The sequence below is a fragment of the Thamnophis elegans genome, chromosome 9 (assembly GCF_009769535.1).
Source record: "Thamnophis elegans isolate rThaEle1 chromosome 9, rThaEle1.pri, whole genome shotgun sequence".
In the NCBI taxonomy this organism is placed as follows: Eukaryota; Metazoa; Chordata; class Lepidosauria; order Squamata; family Colubridae; genus Thamnophis; species Thamnophis elegans.
In genome coordinates this window covers 41,890,959-41,912,833 of record NC_045549.1, presented here as the reverse complement: position 1 = coordinate 41,912,833, position 21,875 = coordinate 41,890,959, and the positions used below count along the sequence as shown (strand labels likewise).

Genomic DNA, 21,875 nt, shown 5'->3' with positions numbered 1-21,875 from the left:
GTACATATATAAATAATATATTATACGGATATATGGGGAATATATGAGATTTTAAAAACTTGTATTGTACCCATTGTTACTTTCGCCAGAATACCAACTTAATAGATAATATCTAGATAAATGTAATAGTTTAGAATATCTTGATCACACATTTTTAAGATTCCTGTGCAAAAGATTAAATTGAATTGCAGTATTCCTTCTAAATTCAATGTAAATTAATAACATACACTAATGGCAGGAATAATCGACATCCCAGATTATAGCCTTAGGATCCAAATGAATATTGGCAAATATATGTATGAACTATATATGTATGTATGTGTACACCCTATATTGTTGGCTATTTCTTCCAGATTAGTGTCATCTAAAAATTTGATGAATTCCCCTTCTGTTCCCTCATCTAAATTGTTTATGAAGATATTGAAAAGTACTGGGCCTAAGAGTATCTTCTTGTACCCCACTGTCTATTTTCTTCCATGTAGATGTAGTACCATTAAGGACTTACTGGTTAAGTGCAATTTGTCAATCAGTTTACAAATACATCTATTAATGCTATCTATCTCATTCTTGTAGCTTATCAAAAGTAGGTTGTAGTCTACTTTGATGAATGCCTTACTAAAATCTAAATATAGTACGTCCGCAGCGTTTTCGCTGGTCCGTTAATTTAGTCATTGTAAAAAAAAATGAACATGTATATTCATTATGTATAGCGGAGGCTGTAAAGATATATTGGGCCAGCCAGACTCGGTAAAACTCAGCGAAGTCGCGCTAGATCCCGCAGGTGTAGCTTTTCCCCGCTAATTCCGCCTCGGGATAAAGACTGTCCCGTTTCAGAAGCTCCCTCTCCGTATTCGTCCAGCTTCTTAAAGTGGACGGCAACCCTTACTCTTAAAAACGGACGGGATCAGATAAAATCGTCCTTTCCTTTCCAACGGAACAGGAGGAGGACGCGGGTTCCGACACCCTTCCACAGAATCGGCTCCGCTCTGTTGCAGCGGCTGGGAACGCTCGTTTCTAAGGGGCGTCCCAAGCAGCAAGCCGACGTCGAAGAACGTTAAAGCGTCGGGCGGGGGAAGAGGAGGAGGAGGAAGATAAGTGTTAATCACGTGGTCGTCAGCCTTAAAAGACGGCGAAGACGGCGTTTTCCCGCGTGGGATTCTAGAACTCCAGAGGTTCGGTCCCGCGCTCTGCGCGCTTTCTTTTCAGCTTCGTGTAGTTTCTCTCGAAGGCGGAGTTTCCGTTGGAGCTCGTTGGGTGGGTTGAGGGTTTAGTGGCCGCCTTCGTCTCCTAAGGGTGGCACATTTCCCCCAATGCACCCTCTCCCCGCCCATTCTTCTCCCAATTGCTTGGCTGGCGCACCGAGGGCCGCCTTGTTGACGCCGGAATGCCCGACTGATAAATAACGCTCTTTGTTGTTTCGACTTGGTTTTAGGTGAGAAAGGATGGCAAATGACTGGGCTCAGGTTACTAGGGTGCCTAGTTTTGCTCAAATGTTGAAGAAGAACTTGCCTGCTCAGCCAACCCAACCTTCCGTCCCGTCTTCGTCTCACAGTAGTTTGTTTCGGCAAACGGAGAATGCTAAACCGATGTTTTTAATCCCAGAAACATCCAGTGTATCAAACTTGGCGTCTAAGGTGACCCCTATTACAGGTATTGGTTTTGAATGATGGCTTTCCCTATTATGTTGCCTATCAACATTAAGGAATTAGGAGTTTGGTACTACTTAAAGCATTTTATTGACAATGTTAGTAAATGCATATAAACTAGGACTAGGATTAAACTATGGATATGTACCTGGTCCAATCTTTGGATGGTAGATTCTTATCCTTAAAGGTAATACCATAATACAGTTGCTGGTGTATAAGTGTAATGAGGCCTGGTGGGTTTGACTTAATAGATTAACTTGGTTACAATTTAAAGTATTCCTTTTTAAATTATAGTTTAATGTATATTTTAAACCTTTATTTCACATATTCTCCCATTGTTTAAGCATTATATTATACTCGAGGTCCTTGCCCACTGAATTCATACCATGCGTTACTTGTTCATTTTCCAAATTTAAATTCAATAACATTTTATAGATTTTAGCAAAACGTTCATCACTACCACACAATAGAATTTCCTGTTCAAATTTGACAAAGTTAAACCCATAATTCTTTTTGTCTACTTTAAATCTTTCTTTCAATTGTAGATATGTAAACCAATGGCAGACATGGCCACCTGATTCCAGCTCCTTCTTAGATTTGAGGGTAGGGACACCTAAATTGAAAGATTATTTTACTACAAGTCTGCCAGTTTGACCTCTTCACCATTTTTTTCTTAAAAAAAACTTCCTGTGGGGAAACCCAAAGAGTCACCTTCATGGAAAACCTTGTTTTATAGTTATTTCAAACTCTCAAAATGGCAAGTCTGACAAAATGGTGGCTGAAATCAACATTTACTTTAACTTCATTAAACCATGGGTAACCGTGCCGTCCAGATCTTAATTCATGACCTTCCAAGTCTCTTATTCTCGCCCATTCTTTTAGCCAAACCAAACAACAGGCATCAAAGTACAGTTTGAATTTAAAGTATATCTTGACTATTTTACTCCTCTAATAACATTTTTGCAAAATAGGATAGTCTTGTTCTACAGAAGCATCTGATTCAAAGAGTAATATCTAACAAAAAGAGTTCTTTTTCCAACATTTAATAATGACCATAGCAAAATCAGTATATTGCCATTTTTTATCTTTGAACAGAACATTAAAAGAAAAAAAAGTATTTGGAGTAAAATACTAGAATTTTGAAAATAATATTGAAAATAACTGGCTGGGAGTTGAAAGTCCACATATCCTCAATTAACCATGATTGAGAACACTGGTAATAGTGAGGAAAGCAAGATGTAGCTGCAGTATGTAACTACAGTATAGTAGTGGAAAACTGTCCACTATATTCTTTTTACTGAGGTCAGTATTCGGATATTCCAGTTTTACTTTCGGATCAAATCTGAACAGTCCATTTGAGGCTAAGGTAACCATTGGACCTGTTCCAAGTCACTCTTTTTCACAAGGGTGATTTCATGGGCAAGACTAAATTCTCGCATTAGATGGGATTAGCTTTTCTTTTTGAAATCAATTCTCTTGAGGCAAGACATTTTTTACTTGGCACTGTATATGTTGGATTTTTTTTTTTACTTTTTGTCTGTCATGCTATCTCCACCTCTATGGAGAACCATAAATTTTCTTCGTAACATGCTACTTTTGATGAAATGCTTAGGAGCCTGGTGGCAATTCTCAACTGTTGCAATATACTTCCAACCATATGAAAGACAGTACAGGTGAAACTCGAAAAATTAGAATATCGTGCAAAAGTTCATTTATTTCAGTAAGGCAACTTAAAAGGTGAAACTAATATATGAGATAAGACTCATTACATGCAAAGCAAGATAGTTCAAGCTGTGATTTGTCATAATTGTGATGATTATGGCGTACAGCTCATGAAAACCCCAAATCCACCCTCTCAGAAAATTAGAATATTACATGCTATCAATAAAACAAGGATTGTACATAGAACAATATCGGACTTCTGAAAAGTATATGCATGCATATGTACTCAGTACTTGGTTTGGGCCCCTTTTGCAGCAATTACTGCTTCAATGCAGCGTGGCATGGAAGCTACCAGCCTGTGGCACTGCTGAGCTGAAGACCAGGATGCTTCAATAGAGGCCTTCAGCTCTTCTGCATTGTTCGGTCTCATGTCTCTCATCTTTCTCTTGGCAATGCCCCATAGATTCTCTATGGGGTTCAGGTCAGGCGAGTTTGCTGGCCAATCAAGCACAGTAATCCCACGGTCATTGAACCAGGTTTTGGTGCTTTTGGCAGGTGTTCCTAAAATATATGTCAGGAGCATTTGCCCTATCTCTATGTTTTTTGATGGACACTAATATCCCAAAATTGCTTCTTTTTTTTTTCAAAAGGCACCTGAACTTCCTTGTTTTTTTCCTTTGAAAACTGAAGAAGCTACTTGGATGAGAAATGGAAGTTTTCAAAGGAAAAAAAATAAAGTCCAGTCAAATTTTTGGGGGGAAAAATAGCACCTTTGGATGACAGAATTTCCATGGACAAGAAAATTGAATGTTACTTGTCATTAGATATAAAACAGATCAATATAAAGAATCTGGTTTCTTTAGAATTGATTGGAATTGATTTACTACATCCAATAGGAAAATAAATGTTATATTATTTTACAATTTATAGGAGACTTTTTTTGTACAACAAATGCTGTGGAGATACCCACAACAGAGACTTATGTTTTTGCAAAATAAAATCCAATTGTTAGAAAAAAATCTCATTTAATGTCTTAAGGAAAAGCCTTATTAAGAATCATTTGAGAATATTTGATCTTGGATGAACCAGAGATAATGATTGCTATGACTTTCTGTGAATGAAATGCAATAAATAGATTGTTAACCGAATATTTAGAAGTTTAATTCAGCTGTTGGTTTTATCTGTTAAATATGTTTTTATATATTAGATAGATGCCAGGCTAAGTGGATTGGTTAACAATATTATGGAAATTTGTGTACTTGCTTCACAAGAGGGATTAGTTATTATTTTTGAAATATATGAGTTATTCGGCTGGGGGATTTTCAATTTATGTATATGTTTTGTCTTGTTTATGAACTTTTTTGGGTGTAGCATTGTTTAATTTTTGTATTTTTCTGTTTTTGAAATTTGTGTTTTAATGTTTGAATAAAATAAAAATTGTGTTTAAAAATCTGATTTTGAATGCTGTATAATTTGGGATATAAAATCATTTGTTGTACACTGCTACACAGTATTGTATTGTATTATTTTTAAAAAATCTGAAAAGGAATGGTAGCTGTACTGCTAGTTTCCTGGCATTAAGCTTATTTTCTTTTCCATGGTTCTCTTCCTAGAATCTTCAAACTTTAATTAGCAAGATATTAATTGTTAAATTGTTTCACAATAACTACATAGTTTATTACTATTATACAGTATTCCCATTTAGATCTCTTACCAGGCTATGATACACAATACATTTAATATTTTCAATGCAATTTTCATGTTGTTCATAGTAAGTTATAAGACCTGTTGTGAGACCTACATTTTCAATCTGTACAGTTGGTAATTTGGCTACACGTATACTAGTATGACAGATTTGGTAGCACTTGCTTCTACGTCATACATTGCATACATAATATTCATTAACAGAGTACTTTGAATATTATTATCCATCTGATATTAGCTGTTGATACAGCTAGACAAATTTTTGGCACAACTGTTTGAATTGTTCTTCTTGGATGTTGCTCCACTAATACATATTAATGTGTTTATAGTTCAGGATACCCAAGCATTTCATTATGTTATATATATAATTATATAATTGTTTTTATTAGTTATTGATTTTCTCATATAGTATTTATCTTGATAAACTTATACTGGTATTTTTTAAATAACTTAAAAGTTCTATCCTTCCCTGTACAGCAGTGGTTCTCAACCTTCCCAATGCCGCGACCCTTTAATACAGTTCCTCATGTTGTGGTGACCCCCAACCATAAAATTGGTGTTTTGGTTCCTAAGACCATCAAAATATGTGTCTTAGGCAACCCCTATGAAAGGGTCGTTTGACTCCATAAGGGATCCCGACCCACGGGTTGAGAACCACTGATGTACAGGTTCTTTAAAGGGGCAGATCAAGAATAAAATGGAATAAATGCAGGGGGGGGGTCTCATTTGTAAATAGACTCTAAAGAAGAATTTTTGGAAGAGAACAAATATAAATAATGAAAGATTACTATGTTTCAGATCAAGTAAATGCTGTGATTCACATTTTTTTTTTGTGCTTTTTACCACTACACTTTAGGTCATGACTATCAATATACTAAAACTGTGCCTATAATTCCAATTACTGCACTTCCCCCCAAAAAAATTCCAAAGGAATTTATTGCAAAATACAAGCGAGGAGAGATCAATCCAGTCTCAGCTTTGCATCAGTTTGCACAAATGCAGCGTGTACAGCTTGAATTAAAGGAAACTGTGGCAACAGGTAATTTTTTTTAATTGTAAGTTATCTGCACTGTCCTAATAGCTGGATGTTGAAATATGTATTGTGTACATCAGAAAAGCCTAGAAAACTGGTTTGCCGTAAATAAACTGCATATAGGACTCTGACTTGGTTTTTCCTCTGGGGTACAAGAAACTAGTTAACTAAAGTTTGGCACCCTGGTGGTGGGTAATTCTTTTCAGCTGGGGGCTGTATACTGTATATTTATACTAGCATTAAGGAGAGGTTAACTGATGTCATGATGGCATTTTGGCCTTTTTGGTTCTTTTCCAAAGATTCATACGATCTATAACAGTGGTGTCAAATTCGCAGCTTGCAGGCCTGATGCATCACATGCTGGCCACGCCCACCCCCATTTTAGCAAAGGGAAAGTCATGATACGTTACATGACGACAATGTGACGACGTGAGTTTGACACCCCTGAACTATAAGATCCACAGACAAACCAGAGTAAGTAATTCATATTTATTATATCCAGCCTTTTTTTGTAGAACTCAAGGTACTGTATGTTCCTCTATTTTTTCCCCAGAACAATAACCTGAGGTTAGAGTTAATAAAGATTGGTCCAAAGTCATCCAGTCATCTCCCATGCATAAGGGAGGACTAGAACCCATAGTCTCCCAGTTTCTAATCCAGTGGCTTAACAAATGGCGAAGGGGGAAAAATAGGGAAAAGATTAGAGGTGCCTTACGCTTTTAGGAGGCTTTAAGTACTTGCTGCACTTTTTAAATTTCCAACAAAAGAAAATAAAAATGGATCCCAACTACTATAGAGGCACTCCTAAATTAACTAAGCCGAGTTAACATATTTTCTGAATTAAACTATAGGAAATCACTCTGAAAGCAAATGAAAGATCTTGATCCCAAAACTCAGAAATCCTGTTATAGTATATTTGAGAAATATGTAATGGCTAATCTAAATGCTATCAGTCAAATATTCACATTGTTCTATAGGCTTAATTGTGAAGTCAGATCTCTTCAATTGCTGTTCTCAATAGTTTAGTATGATATTGCATGCCAGACTTAAATTAGGTTGTTGCGATGTCTCTTATCACCTAGATAAAATCTAAAATTCTCTTGTGTAGAAATCTGATGATGCTAGGAACTGGTAAATGGATCCCAACTTCACCCATTTATCAGGAAAAGGGTTTATTTGGTGGTATGAAACAACTGTCAACAATCTATTTTGGAATATTTAAACGTGTCTCAATTATTCTGTTACATTGACAAGATAATGGCAATGTGATTACGTTTTGGACGAGGACAGAAAATTACAGAAGTGCTAATATATTTGAGAATCATAACCTTTATTTTTTTATTTTTCCTAAATTTAGGTAGACTAGAGTTTGATATTAGTAAAACGTATTTAAAACTGGATGAAAACATCTTAATTTATGAAACTAGAAGTAAATGTTTGCTTTCCTTTTTGCATTTTGAAGGAAATCTCTTGGGAACTTACTTTGCTTTTTGTGCTGTAGTTGATGGCATTCAGTATAAGACTGGATTGGGCCAAAATAAAAAGGAATCAAAATCAAATGCAGCAAAACTTGCTCTTGATGAAATTCTGCAATTGGAAGAGGGAGAACCAAAAGCTTTGGAAAATCCAGGTAAAGCTTTTATCTTGAAACATAAATGGATATTGTCTGTGTGCAATTGGAATTTGAGTGATGGAAGTAATATCGCCCCAACTGTTTAGTGCAGCAACTCCCAACTAGAGAACTAGTTTCCAACCCCATGTAAGGCAAACTTGGCACAGAGTCTCTTAAGCAGACATAATTTACCACTCTTGAACTGACCGAATGAACATATTATTTCCTGCAAAAGCCCACTCTCCGTTCACTCCTCTTTTGTTTCCTATGGGAGGGGTCAAAGGTGTGGCTTTACTCTTTAAGTCGACCCTGCTTTCTTAGTTGTTCTTGTCTTCTGGAAGCTCTGCACATGCACACACTGGGAACAGGCTCCAGCTGTTCCTCTGCCTCACTGCTGTTTAGCTCCCTCTCTGCCTCTGATGCAGAGCCCTCGTCTGAGTTTTCCTCAGCCTTCAGGGCTCACCCATGTTCCTCCTCATCCTCCTCACTGTCCGACTCTGCTGCCAGCTCTGCTGGCCGCTGACAGGCCACAACACGTTCCATGGTTAGAGGTTTTTCCAAAAACCTGAGCAGGGGTGTGTGTGTGTGTCACATGCTGCCTGCATGTCGCATGTGTGCAGATGGGAGCTTCACTCATTTGGTTAGCCCGGTTTCAATGCGGTCAAGACAGAATAGTAATCAATACTGGAAGAAGGAAGATTTGCCTACTATTCAAGAATGGACATTAAAAGTAACAAACCTAGCAGAGATGGGTAAAATATCAGCATATCTCAAGGATCACTCAAACTGGAGTGGAGAAGATGGATTGACTATATTCAAAATAAATATGGGACTAAGAAATTCCAGATAGTTTATGACTGAAGAAACAAGGAATGATATAATCTATTTAGCCTAGCAAAGAGGAGTTAAAGCTCAAATGAAAGATGATACTAAGTTTCTTTAAGTTTATTTTAGAATATCTTTGTTAAAGATTTATACCCTGTATTGGTTCTGGGAAGTCGGGGTGGGGAGGTTGGGGGGTGGGGGGGGGAAGTAGGGAGGGAGGTAAACATTTGTAAAAGTTTTTTTTTCTAAAATTTTCAATTAAAAAAAAGACAGAATAGTAATGAGACAGAAATTTTCATACCAGCATATATTTTGGGGGGCGACTCAAGGATAGCTTTTTACCTTAGTAGTGTGGAAGGGTTTTCTCTTTATAACTGCTACTATGTTTGCAGGTCCTGTCAGAAATTTTGCTGAAACTATACATGCAACCAAACCTCAAATAACAGAATCTGCCTATTTTACAAAGATTCATTATGGTAGGAATGTGCTGTTTTATTCTTTTCAAACACTTAAATTAATCCATATAGGTTATCCATTTTATTGATGAAGTAATGCAGTATCTGTGACGGCATTAAATTTTCAGTCTGTTAAGTGCTTGCTTATCTGTGTTGCAGATAAACATGCCCATCCTAGCTCCACAAAGACAAAAAAAAAAAATCATGATACATATGATGCGGCCTGCGATGCGATCGGGTTTGCCCAATCTTTTGGTTTGCCTAGGCCGCATTGAGTGAAGAGGAATTGTGTTGGGCTATATACTAGATAGATAGATAGATAGATAGATAGATAGATAGATAGATAGATAGATAGATAGATGATAGATAGATAGATAGATAGATAGATAGATGATAGATAGATAGATAGATAGATAGATAGATAGATAGATAGATAGATAGATGATGGATGGATGGATGATAGAATGTTAAAAGTATTTTTTTAAACTTCTATTATTTTTTATATTTTGGGGCAGCATTACTAGCTATCAAGGGACATATTCGAGCCAGGAGTTGGACATGCCGGATCTAGACTTTGAGGGGCCTTTCCAACCCTCTGATTCAAGGGTAAATGGATTGGCCTGGCTTGGATTTGAGAGAGACAGCTCTGATGATTGTGGGCAGAGAATTCTGTATTAGGAGCTAGATGGAGCAATAATATATGCAAGAAGGTCAAAATAGTGGTCATATGACTACAAAATCTTGCACTATTGTAATTGTGAGCCAGGCACCAGGATTGCAATCATGGAGCTGTTGTTGCTGATATAAGTACAAAGAACAGTGATAATTATCACTATACGGCATCATTGCAAGTTCAGTCCCCGAATATGGAGTCATTAAGGTAGGACCACCTGTAGTTCAAAGCTCTAAGCTTTGATGGAGGGATAAAAATAATTGGCTACATAATGTTAAATTTTCTCTAATTAGTTATTTGTTCCAAGTACAATTTTACTATCAAGATAAATAGTTGGAAGCCTAGAGATTTCAAGAAAATGATTTTCCACTCACAAGTTACCCTATTTATGCACTGAAAAATGCAAACTTTAATGTTCTTTCTTTTCTTGAATGATTTTATCAGTATAGCTAAAAAACCTTACCTATCTTGTTTACTTTTTTAAAAAAAATATCTTACTAGAGGGGCAGCATCTCGCACATAGAAAAATTTCTCAAGTTGTCAGAGAAACATTCGATAATTTGGTGGATAAGTATCCAGAGTACCAGAGTTGTAGCAGTTCAGTAGCTGCCTTCATAATTGAAAGAGGTAGGCATGCTTCCCGAAAATAATATGGTTTAGATGTTGGTAGTCTTTTTAGCCTGAAAACACACAAAAAATTACTCTTTCTTTCCCATAGCTACAAAACCTGAAGTGGTAGCTGTTGGAACAGGTGAATTTAACTATAGCCAATGCAGTCATCCTGATGGAAGAGTGTTGCATGATAGTCACGCAGTTGTTACTGCAAGGCGTTCTCTACTTAGGTACGTATATAATGATGCTTTCCCACCCCCCTCGCCCCAGTTACATTTATGTAATTCTTCTATGGTGTTGAAGTTCATAGAAATTCAACTGCATTTAATATGGGTTTTAAAGACTTGTCTTTAATATCTAATTGTCTAAAATATTAATATTTCTTTTTTATATATAAGAATGTTTTATTTTTGAATAAACACAGACAAACAAAACACAAAAACCATCACAAAACCATCTTCCATTACAAATTGTAGAAAGTGTGTCAATTGCTTACAAAAAACCTTCATACATCCCTTCCACAGTCATCACCTACAATTCATATGGTTATATATTTTAAATCATATATATGTATATGTGTGTGTGTATGTGTGTATGTATGTGTGTATATGTGTGTGTGTGTGTGTATATATATTTTATTGTCATCATACTTCAACCTTCATTTGGCTATAATTGTTTTTACGTCCTTTTATATAAAATATTCCAAAATTTAAAGAAAAATCACATAATGGCTTTAATATCTATTGTCTAAAATTTTAATATTTCTTTAAAGGTATTTTTATAGACAGCTTTTACTTTACTACAGTAAAAATCCTGCTATGATGGACAAATCCATATTTTGTGCTGAACCAACATCTAACCTGCTTACATTAAAACCAAATGTAAAAGTGTTTCTCTACATGAATCAGTTGCCAAAAGGATCTGCTCAGATAAAGTCCAAATTGTAAGTAGTGTTTTTAAAGGTAAAGCAGAATTCATTAAAATACACAATTTCCCTTATAAACAAGTTCTTAGTTATATATTCCTGAGGCTTTTTGTTTATTTAATTTATATATTTCATTGTGTTTAGAAGCCCAAAATGGCATAGTGCTGTTTCCTATTTTTGCTCCCCCAAAGCTACTCTGTAAGGTAGTTTGTCCAAAAGCTATCCATTGAACTCTTGTAGCTGAGAGTGGATTAGAATCTCTATCTTTGTAATCCTTGTCCAACACCTCAATTTGTTATACCGTGATAAAATAGAAGAACAATAAAATACTTTTCAATCTAGCTTTTATTTCAGTGTTTTGTATCCTCTTAAAATATTGTTTTTATTTTTCTTATGTGTTTGGGATATGTAAGCACTGAACTATATCCTTTGTTGTAGACACCTCAATCCAAACTCAGTATCTGCATTTGAAGCTGATGAAGAACTGTGTCTTCATGTGGTTGTTGAAGGCAAGGTTTATCTCACAGCTTTTTGTCCTGCTGAAATTGCCACAATAAGCAGCATGTCTACCAGTGATAAACTGACAAGGTGGGAAGTATTAGGTGTTCAAGGAGCCCTACTGAGTCACTTCATTCAGCCAATTTATGTTAGCACAATAATTCTTGGTAAGTAAATTATTGCTACAGTTCTGCATATCAGCACATAAGTAAAAATCATCTGGTACTTAGCAGTTCTTAAAAGTAGGTAAATACAACCTCAGATGAACAACAACACATGACGTTATACCATGTCATTGTTTATTTTATAAAAAGAAAGCCAAAATGTACCAGGCATATGTGGAAAAAACTAGTTACACCTTTACTGCTTTCATAGATATGAAGAGGCTAAGTAGCAGCAAGGTGCTGCTAATCAAGTTCATTCATTGATCATCAGCAAATTTCTATAAAAATTGAGATTTTAGAAGTTTGCTGATCTCCAGCATAGAAGTGTTAATACAAACAAAGAGTAAAGTCATCAGCAGTGATTTTAGAGAGGCAATTGTTGCTGCCCATCAATCTGGGAAGAGTTATAAAGCCATTTCCAAACAATTTAAGGCCCATCATTTTACAGTGAGGAAGATTGTTATAAGTAGACACACATTCAAGATAGTTGCAAATCATCCAGAAGTGGATGTCCCAGCAAATTCACCCTAAGGTCAGATTGTCAAATGCTTAGAAAAATTGCAGGGGGGGGGGGGAGGAATCAAAAGTTACATCTCAAGAATCCATAGGCTTCAGTTAGCATGTTAAATGTTAAAGTTCATGACTACAATAAGAAAAAGACTGAACAAGTATGGTTTGCTTGGAAGGATCACAGAAGAAAGCCTCTTTTCTCTCTAAAAAAAAGTACATAACAGCATGGCTTAGGTTTACAGAGTTGCATCTAAACAAATCACAAAACTTCTGGAATGCTGCCCTTTGTACAGATGAGACCAAAGCAGAGGTGTTTGACCAGAATGCACAGTGCCACGTTTGGTGAAAACAACACATATCAGCACAAACTTCTCATACTTATTGTCAAGCATGTTGGTGGTTGATTATTTGGGCTTGTTTTGCAGCCACAGGACCTAGGCATCTTACAGTTTTTGAGCCAACCATGAACTTTTCTATTAAAATACTCTAAAGACAAACATGAGGCCGATAGCTAAAGCTCTCTGGCATTGGGTCATGTAACAGGATCTCAAGCACACCAGCAAATCTACAACAGAATGGCTGAAAAAGAAAACCATGGTGTTCCAATGGCCCGGACAAAGTCCAAACCTCAACTCAATTGAAATGTTGTAGTGAGACCTCAAAAGACTTGTGAATAAACAAATTCCCACAAAACTCAATCAATTGAAGCAATGTTGTAAAGTAGAGTGGACCAAAATTCCTCCACAATGATGTGAGAAAGTCATACAGAAAACAATTACTTCAAGTTATGGCTAAAGGTGGTTTCTCCATTTTGCTTTTCTTTTTGTAAAATGATGACTGTAATATGTCATGCATTGTTAATCTGGGATTGTATTTATCTTTTTCACATGACTTATGAGTGAAGTTTGTTAGAGAAGAAATACAGGTTTAAATGCTACATTTTTATTTTCAATTAAAAATACTTTTTTGACTTTCTAAACAAGGTATGCAAAATTTCAGTATGCATTCATAGGCAGTCCATGGCCTGATGCTTGTTTTATAATGAATGGTTTAGGAGATCTATGTATTTTAACTGATATGTGAATCTGCTATTTAGTTGCAAAAGCATTTTAATCAGGACTGAAATAATAAACACAAATTTTATTGCCAATATTAGGTTGTCAGTGTCTTTGCAAAAAAATAAATGTCTACTGTAATTTTATACAAGTTCATCTTAATATTTATAGTGATGGTGACAATAGAATTAATTTCTTCATTTTAATATTTGTGATACGAATCTCAATTTTTTTAGGTGACGCAAACTGCTGTAGTACAAGAGGATTAGAAATAGCCATCAAACAACGCATAGATGATGCACTTAGTAAAAAACTTCCGGTGTTCTATCTTGTGAATAGACCTCATATTAATTTGGCAACTGCTGCATACCCTGTGCAGATTGACCTGGACCAGAGGTCTCTTAGTGTAAATTGGTCACAAGGGGACTTATCGCTGGAGGTGATAGATGGATTAAATGGAAAAATCATTGAAAGGTTAGTATTGCAATAAAGTCCCTTAAATAAAATATGAACTAACATACTTGTTCTTTAGAAACATAATAAAAATCTTAATTTTATTAAAATAATTTTAACAGAGACTTCTTTCAAAATAATTTTCAATTTTATTATGTAATGATAGTTTACAGTTTTAACCAGTGGTAATTGTTGGAATATGCTCATTGCTATTTTTTTCAAAACTAGTTCACCCTTCAAAAGTGGTATTTCAATGGCAAGTCGTCTTTGCAAAGCTGCAATGCTAAGTCGCTTTAAGTTAGTGGTTAAAGAATCAAAGAGAGAAGATTTACATAAAGCAACAACTTACCATGAAGCAAAGGTAACATTAGCTAATATAAATGTGCTCTAATAAAAGTGTCATAATTTCTAATGTAGAATTATAGCTATTGAACTATTGGCTTCAAAGCTGCCGCATCTTTCAGTATAAGGCACACCGGAGTATAAGGCACACCTTAGTTTTTGGGGAAGAAAATGGGGGGGGGGGATTCTGCCTACCAGGTATTCATTTTTATTCCCATAGCATCAGAAAAACAAGCAAACACAATAGTATAATAAAATGACACTTTTAGTCACTTTTTCTCTTCCCCCCCCCCTTCGAAAAATATGGTAAGTAATAATCATGGTATGATTTAAGTATTGGCAAGAAAACAGCCATTATTTGTGATCTGTTGCAGAATTGATATTAGATTTGGAAAGTGGATCTGCATGTTTCTTGCCTTAACTTCACAGGATGACTTTATGATACTGCCTAGTCTATAGGTAGGAATCATATCAAAAACAAGCCACTTTTATTTAAGTTAGTAACTGTTTTCAGAATTTCTGCCCATCTTTCTCTCCCTTGTTTCCTTTTTACAACAAATAAGAGAAATTATTGAGTACTATTTCATTGTGGCCTGGAGAAATTTAGGACATGTAAAGAGAAGCATTCCATACTATGTGTGCTTTTTTATAGTGGCACCTGTAATTGGATTTATCACAAAATGGAAAAGAAACTAAATATATACCTCTTTTGTCATCTAAAGGCAAACTTTGTGTTAACTCGTATTTAGCAACTAAAATATTTATTCAAGCAATGATAAAAAAAAAATTGGTGTTGCCTATACGATCTGCAAAGGCTTTTTTCTATTCCTCCAAACTACTACATTAATAGATTGTGGAAAGCAAAAAGTAATGTCAAGCTCAGTTTCATTCTTAGTAACTATAGGACCAGTAGACAACCCTAGGATCTTTTTATATCCTCCGTCCAATGAATCCCAATCCTGTTTACTATTTATGTTCCATGTAGTGCAATCCTCAATTTACAACCACAGTTGAACCGGAAATTTCTGTTGCTAAGCTAGGCAGTTAAGGGAGTTACACCTCATTTTGCAACCTTTTTTGCTACAGTTGTTATAGCGAATCACTGCAGTTGTTACAGCAAATCATGCAGTCATTAAGCAAATCTGGCTTTCCCCATTGTCTGCTTGTCAAAAAATGGATGGGAATATTACAAATAATGATCATATGACCTCAGGACAATGTAACTTATAAATACATGCCAGTTGTCAAGTGCCAGAATTTTGATCACATAATCACGGGAATGTTGCAAAGTCATAAGTGTGGTAATAAGTCACTTTTTTTCAATGATGTTGTAATTTCAGTCGCTAAACGAATGGTTGTAAGTACCTGTAGTAACTTCTGTTGAGATCATTCATTCATGTGACAGGTGATATACAGCTCTAACTTAAAACAAAATGTAAACAGTTTAAAAAAAGTCAAAACCATAAAAATCACAGTATAAGATCTAAGAAAAAGTTCCAGCCATCTATTACATCAGTTAAAAATCAGAAATAAAGTGCATTTCTTGAAAAGGGTTATTGTTAAATTTTCTTTCTAATTTGTTATCAATTCCCCAGTATTTCTTTTTATTATCTAGATTATGGCAGAATCTTACCAAGGGACAAAATACTTGCTGAAGTCCTACTTGGAGCAACATGGTTATGGGTCTTGGATTGTGAAGTCTCCACATATTGAAAATTTCAGCATGTAAAAGGTTAAAATACCAGCTCTATGACTTAAAAAATGAGTTTTTGCTCTTGAGAAGAATTTTTTAATTGGTTAATGATTGTGGATCAGTGTTGACCAGTAATATGAGCTGATAGATAAAAAAGTGCATAAACATAAGCAAAATAAATATACTATTTAGTTAATATATGAAGGCCTTTTTATTTCTTTGTCTGTGTAAAAATAATAAGTTGAATTACTTTGTGCTGTGTATTTGCTGCAAACTGCTATCTCAAGGACTTTGAATTTGAGGAGTACCTTTGGGAAAATATTGTGCGGTTGACAATAGTTTTGATCTGTACCATGTTCTACAATTGCAGAACCAGCTATCTGTCATTGGCTTGCTTTCTGAAAAGTTATGTGCAATTCTGGCATAAAAAGCCACAGTTCACCTTGTTAATCATATTGAAACTTTGTGGGTTTAAATCCCTTTTCAGTTGTGGGACTTAAATTTATCTGCAGGAAACTACACAAATTATGCTTGCATTACAAGAGTAAACGCCTACAAATACATTTTGAACAAAGTGTGTGGTCTTGCTGTATATTATGGAATTAATTCTGTAACTTGCAGAACTTTCAAACAATATTTGGCTTACTAATAGAAACAACTTAGAAAATGTATTGGGTATCTCAAAATATTTAATTTGTAATTTGACTCCTTTTGTTATTCTTAAGACTTAATGTGGATACTGCTTTGTATAATAATACTACACTTCTAGTAAAATAAGCATGATTCTACTAATTTTTATAGTTCATTAATATACTGAAACACTTATTTGAAACTGCAAGCCCATAAAGTATTTTTTGCTCGAAAATGACAACAAGCCAGAAAATGCAAAGCTAGAAGCAAAAGAGAATGTTCCTTAGAAGTTAAACTATGTTGAGGGTGGGGCAACCCTTAGAGTTAAATATTCTCATTGAAGTAAAAGTATTATAGAACGGCCCTATGGAACAGTTTAAAACTATTTGAAGGAGTAAATATAACCTTAGAAGATTATAATATATCCTGTACTGGATAATTCACTTTATGGATTCGTCTTTAGTTCAAGAAGAAATCTTCATGATGGTTACTGAAAATGATTGTTTATGCAATTGTATATAAATGCAAAGTATTTATGCGCCTTGTAGAGACCATACCCCTCATAATTTATTTCCTTTTATTTATGAAGCAACCAAACACTGAAAGTCAAAACTTTTTTTTAATTTTTGGGTGATTAGAATTACTATGTTTAAATTTAGCATAAGAATTTGTGTACAAGCATTTTTACTTTACTTCATTGTGTGTATTGGAATAAATATATAATAAAATTAGCAATATTCAATGCTTATTTCTTTGCTGACTTAGTATTTTCCAGTAAAACTGGTCTCTGCTATAAATCAAGAATTGTCTAAATTTTCCTTTTATAAGAAAATGAGTCATTTCCCCTTCCCTGGAGCAATTTTTTCCAAGTAGTATTACAACAGAGCTTTGGAGAGATTCTTCCCAATCGTAAAATTAAGCATTCAACAAGTAATAAGCGGGTATTCTATATCTGTATCTTGTTGAACAATTATACAGTCACATGATTTGCTAGGATTGTGAAGAAGTGAATGACATTGTCCTTTTTTCAAATCTCTTTGTCTATAGACTTATAGAAAAGCGCTTGTTCCTAGCGCTTGTATTTATTTGTATGACCCTGTATAGCAGCGATCTCCAGCTTCTCTAGCATTGTGGACTGATGGGGAGAAAGGGGATGGTTCCATGTGAGCAGCTCTATTTGCAAAAGCGGCAGGCATGTGCATCTGCCACTCACACAAATGGAGCTGTGTGGGTTCATCTGTCCACTGCGCATGCAAGTGAAACCTGCATGCATACGTGCCACTTCAGCCTGGTTCTGAATGGTCCATGGCCCAGGGCTTGGAAGCCCCTGCTATATATAATTGAATTTTGCAGGTGGTATATAAACAATCTGCAATTTATCAAAATGCAATCTACAAAAGTAGAAACAATAACAATTGCCATAAAAGTATTCCATGAATTTATGATGATAACCTTAAACTATTGAAATCAAAGCATTGGGGGGGGGGGCTCCTTGAACCATAGGGCAAATAATGTAGAACCATCTTATTTATGAGATTGCAAGACTAATCAATTCATAAATTATTCTTAGAGCTATCATTACATAGTAATACTAATTGGTTTTAAGTCCTTTTACATTATATGGATTAAAGACCCTGGCAGATATTCAGAAGGGTTGATTTTAATCAGACAGTCCTGGAGCATAGTATGAAGCCTTGTAATATTTAAAGTGCTTACGTGAGCATCTTGAATTGGTCAATTTTCTTGGGTCTCATATAAAATATATAGTTAATGTATATAAAAACTTCCTTTTTAAATATACTTTTTATCATGATGTGGGCCAGCTGTTCAGGACTGCATGTGGCCTGTGGGCCATCAGTTGGACATGCCTAGTCTAAGTAAAAGGGCATGAGTCACAGTTGCAAGAGAGTTTTAATCCAAAAAGATAGAACATATAGAATAACAGAGTTGGAAGGGACCTTAGTTCAATGCCCTACTAAGTCAGGAAACCCTATAGCATTTCTGACAAATGGTTATCCAATCTCTTCTTAAAAACTTCCAGTATTCGAGCATTTACAACTTCTGGAGGCAAATTGTTCCAATGGTTAATTGTTCTAACTCAGGAAATTTTTCCTTAGTTCTAGATTGCTTGTCTCCTAGATTAGTTTCCACCCATTGCTTCTTGTCCTGCCCTCAAGTGCTTTGGAGAATAGTTTGACTCTCTCTTTGTGGCAGCCTCTGAGATATTGGAACACTGCTATCATGTCACCCCTAGTCCTTTTCATTAAACTAAACATACCAAATTCCAGCAACTGTTCTTTATATATTTTAACCTTCAGTCCCCTAATCATTTTTCTTGCTCTGCTCTGCACTCTTTCTAGAGTCTCGACATCTTTTTTGCATCATGGCGACCAAATCTGGATGCAGTATTCCAAGTGTGGCCTTACCAAAGCATCATAAAGTATCAAGTACAAATGGATTCAGAAATGCCCCATTTAGGCAGAAACATACAGTATGTTCTTCAAAGCTGGTATCTCCCCATCTCTCAAATAAATTGATCATTTACCAAATAAAATCTTACCCCACACTTCATCTAGTCACTCAAAGAAACCAACCCCTAGGGAATATTAACCACTTCCACAGTTTTTATGAAGAAAAAAAGAATCTTGATTGTTCTTGGAAACTGGTAGTAAAGTTGTAAGACTGCCCCTGTGGCATTTTTGAGTGAATGAAAATAATATCTGCAAACAGCATCAGAAAATTATTACAGCAGTCAATGGATAAATCTTTCATTTCCAGGCACATGGATAACCCTAGGTAACTCTTAGCAAGGCTCGCAGTATACAGGTAGTCCTGGAATTAATACCCCCACCGCTTCTCTTCCTAATGTCAAATCACACAGATTACTAAAAGAAGCACTGGCTTCCTTGAGTAGAAGGCCCTGGAAGAGGCCTTCTAGCCTGAAAGAAACTGCTATTTTCTGAGCGGCTACATGGAATTATGGCTACTCAGAAAATAGCCACTTCCAGGATTGCACTGCACAGCTTTCTGGCACTGCAGAAGCAAGCCTCTCCATTGCTGAGTTGCACAGCATAATCCCACAAGCAGCTGCCATTTTTTGAGTGGCTGCTTCCAGGATGATTTTCTGCAGTCACATGCCAAATGGCATGATCCCAGAAGTGGCCGCCTGAAAAATGGTGGCCGCATGTGGGATTGCAGTGTAGTGCAGTGTGATCCCAGCAATGAAGAAGCCTCTTGGCTTCACTAACTCGAGCTCTGCAGCATTCTGCTGTTTTGGAATGCTGTGGAATGCTGCAGAGCTTGTATTAGCTAAACAAGCCACTCGCTGAGCTTCATGGTGTGATCCTAGAAGTGGCTATCATTTCCCGAACAGCCACAATTCAATGCGGCTGTTTCTTCATTTTGGGGGTTCTTTAGGGAATTAAGGAGACTGTCCCAAAGGTGCTTTTTCAAGAGGTGGTTGGACTTTCTGGTTTTTCTTTGAAGACATTTCTCTTTTCATCCAAGAAGCTTCCTCAGCTCTGACCAGATGGTGGGGAATGGAAGGGGAATGTACTCCTTTATACAATCATGATCTGGGTGATTGAGAATCTCCGTAGACATTAAGGAGACACTGGGATCTGAGACTGCAGATATTAATTGGATGCAATCTTGCCTTGTGCTTTACCTAACATTGAACTCCAGAAAGCAATCAAGTATAATCATTGTTGAGGAAATCCCTAAATGCTCTTAATAAATTATTTGACTCAGTAAGACGCCTGTGTCAAATCAGCTTGGTTGGCCTATCACCTATGCAGCGGTCACACAATCTAATAATAACTAAATGAATAAAATAATGACCTGACTATAGCAATGGACCAGGAATGATATCCTCTTATCTTCACTACCAGTTCAGTAGCGGGAGTGCACATACCCACGCGATCGCTTCACTCACGCGCAGCACATCTGGGCATGCGCAGAAGGTCCGTGATGACGTCTGGGTGGATGGGTGGAGCCTTGCACCGCCGCCACTATCGGTTCACCTGAACCGGTGCGAACCGGCAGAATACTATCTCTGTAGTGGATTGATAACAATGTCCTCCAAGTTTAGATCATGCTGCCATTGTACCAAAAGTTAGTATATAATCATTTGTTTCAAGATAGATATGACCTAGAACAAGATCATGGAAGCTATGAAAACCAAAGTGATCAGAACTCATATTCAGGGGATAAAAATCGGAGCCTAGATAACTCCAACACCACCTCACAGAGTTGCAGCTTTATAGGATTTGGTAACCTGTTGGACATATCTTGGACGGGGCCACATTGTCATCTTCATTCAATTTAGTTTATGTGATGCAGTTGTGTATTTGATTAATAATAATTATAATAGAATAAAAATAAATACAACCAAAATTAAAAACAACATAAATAACAAAAAATAGCAGCCAAGAAAACTCATAAACATTCAAATTAACCATCAAATGGGTTCACCCATAAAATCGAGGGCTTTTGGTTGATGGCAAAGCCAGGTTTTGGGTGCCTTATGGAAAGCCAGCAGGGTCAGAGAAGTCTGATTTTTAGAGATGATGTTTCATAGGATGGATTAAAAGTACTTCATTCTGAGTCCTGATTGTGACAATTTTGTGGATAGAATATAGAGACTGCTTCTTCTGCCAGATCTAACTGGATAGGTAGATGGTACTGGGAAGATAGTATCTCACAAGTAACACTTTTAGCATCCTGTATTAAAAGTGTTCTTTTTGCCTTCAGGTGAGGCAGCTTCATTCCCAGATTCTGATTCTAGCTCTCTAGAAGGAATTGCCATAGACCAGAAGGATGGAAAGTCTGTAAGGAAGAAGACAGCAAAAAATTGCAAGAGTGAGAGGAGACATAACCATACTGGAAGAGAAAGCAGATGCTATCTCAGTGTGGCTGCTCTGGGAACTTACAGCCTGGCCATATTCTGCTATTTGTAGAAACTTGGGAGGAATTTAAGAGAAAGGTTGGGTTTTTTTTAGAGATTTTCCCTCAGCTACTCTACCATTTGATATATGAGAGTGGCAGTCTTTAAAATTAAACCCAGGTTTCAAGAGATTTATTGCAAAATAAGCAAGCCTCTCTTTTCTGTTAAAAATGCATTTTTATTTACTGCTTATTTCCAATGAAATAAGTTTGTAAAGTGGTGAGCTCTATCATTGCCTTATTTGATATAAAATAATATATTTAATTAATATTAAGTATATTAGTTCAAAATTAATTTTTAATTTATTGCTTAGTCCTAAACAGAATGAAATCATCCATTTTCTCCATGAGGCTACATTGGTCACACAAATTCATTTTAGTATTTTAGGAGGCATGAAGTTCAAGAACATTGCCCTTGGGACTCAACAGCCTTTGGAGT

At 36.0% G+C, this 21,875-nt stretch overlaps 1 protein-coding gene across 2 annotated transcripts; it reads left to right on the top strand.

Annotated features, from left to right (window-relative positions):
- Positions 1 to 180: 180 nt before the first annotated feature.
- ADAD1 (adenosine deaminase domain containing 1) lies at positions 181 to 17,165 on the top strand. 2 transcript variants are annotated; one of them, XM_032224740.1, is made up of 12 exons: positions 181 to 1,172; positions 1,433 to 1,650; positions 5,869 to 6,051; positions 7,508 to 7,675; positions 8,875 to 8,958; positions 10,112 to 10,237; positions 10,329 to 10,452; positions 10,995 to 11,165; positions 11,586 to 11,812; positions 13,611 to 13,848; positions 14,056 to 14,188; positions 15,785 to 17,165. In XM_032224740.1, the coding sequence occupies exons 2-12, from the start codon at positions 1,443 to 1,445 to the stop codon at positions 15,896 to 15,898; spliced, it is 1,776 nt and encodes a 591-aa protein (XP_032080631.1). In that variant the 5' UTR covers positions 181 to 1,172; positions 1,433 to 1,442; the 3' UTR covers positions 15,899 to 17,165. The 2 variants fall into 2 exon arrangements, with proteins under 2 accessions (XP_032080631.1, XP_032080629.1); XM_032224738.1 differs by having other exon boundaries at positions 181 to 1,650.
- The last annotated feature ends 4,710 nt before the right edge of the window (positions 17,166 to 21,875 follow it).

What these genes read in the sequence shown, in the direction of transcription:
- ADAD1 (XM_032224740.1), top strand. Translation starts at nt 1,443, where the DNA reads ATGGCAAATGACTGGGCTCAGGTTACTAGGGTGCCTAGTTTTGCTCAA. An exon ending in TTTTACAAAGATTCATTATG is followed by an intron (nt 8,959 to 10,111) that starts GTAGGAATGTGC and finishes ATATCTTACTAG; the next exon opens with AGGGGCAGCATCTCGCACAT. An exon ending in GCAAGGCGTTCTCTACTTAG is followed by an intron (nt 10,453 to 10,994) that starts GTACGTATATAA and finishes ATTTCTTTAAAG; the next exon opens with GTATTTTTATAGACAGCTTT.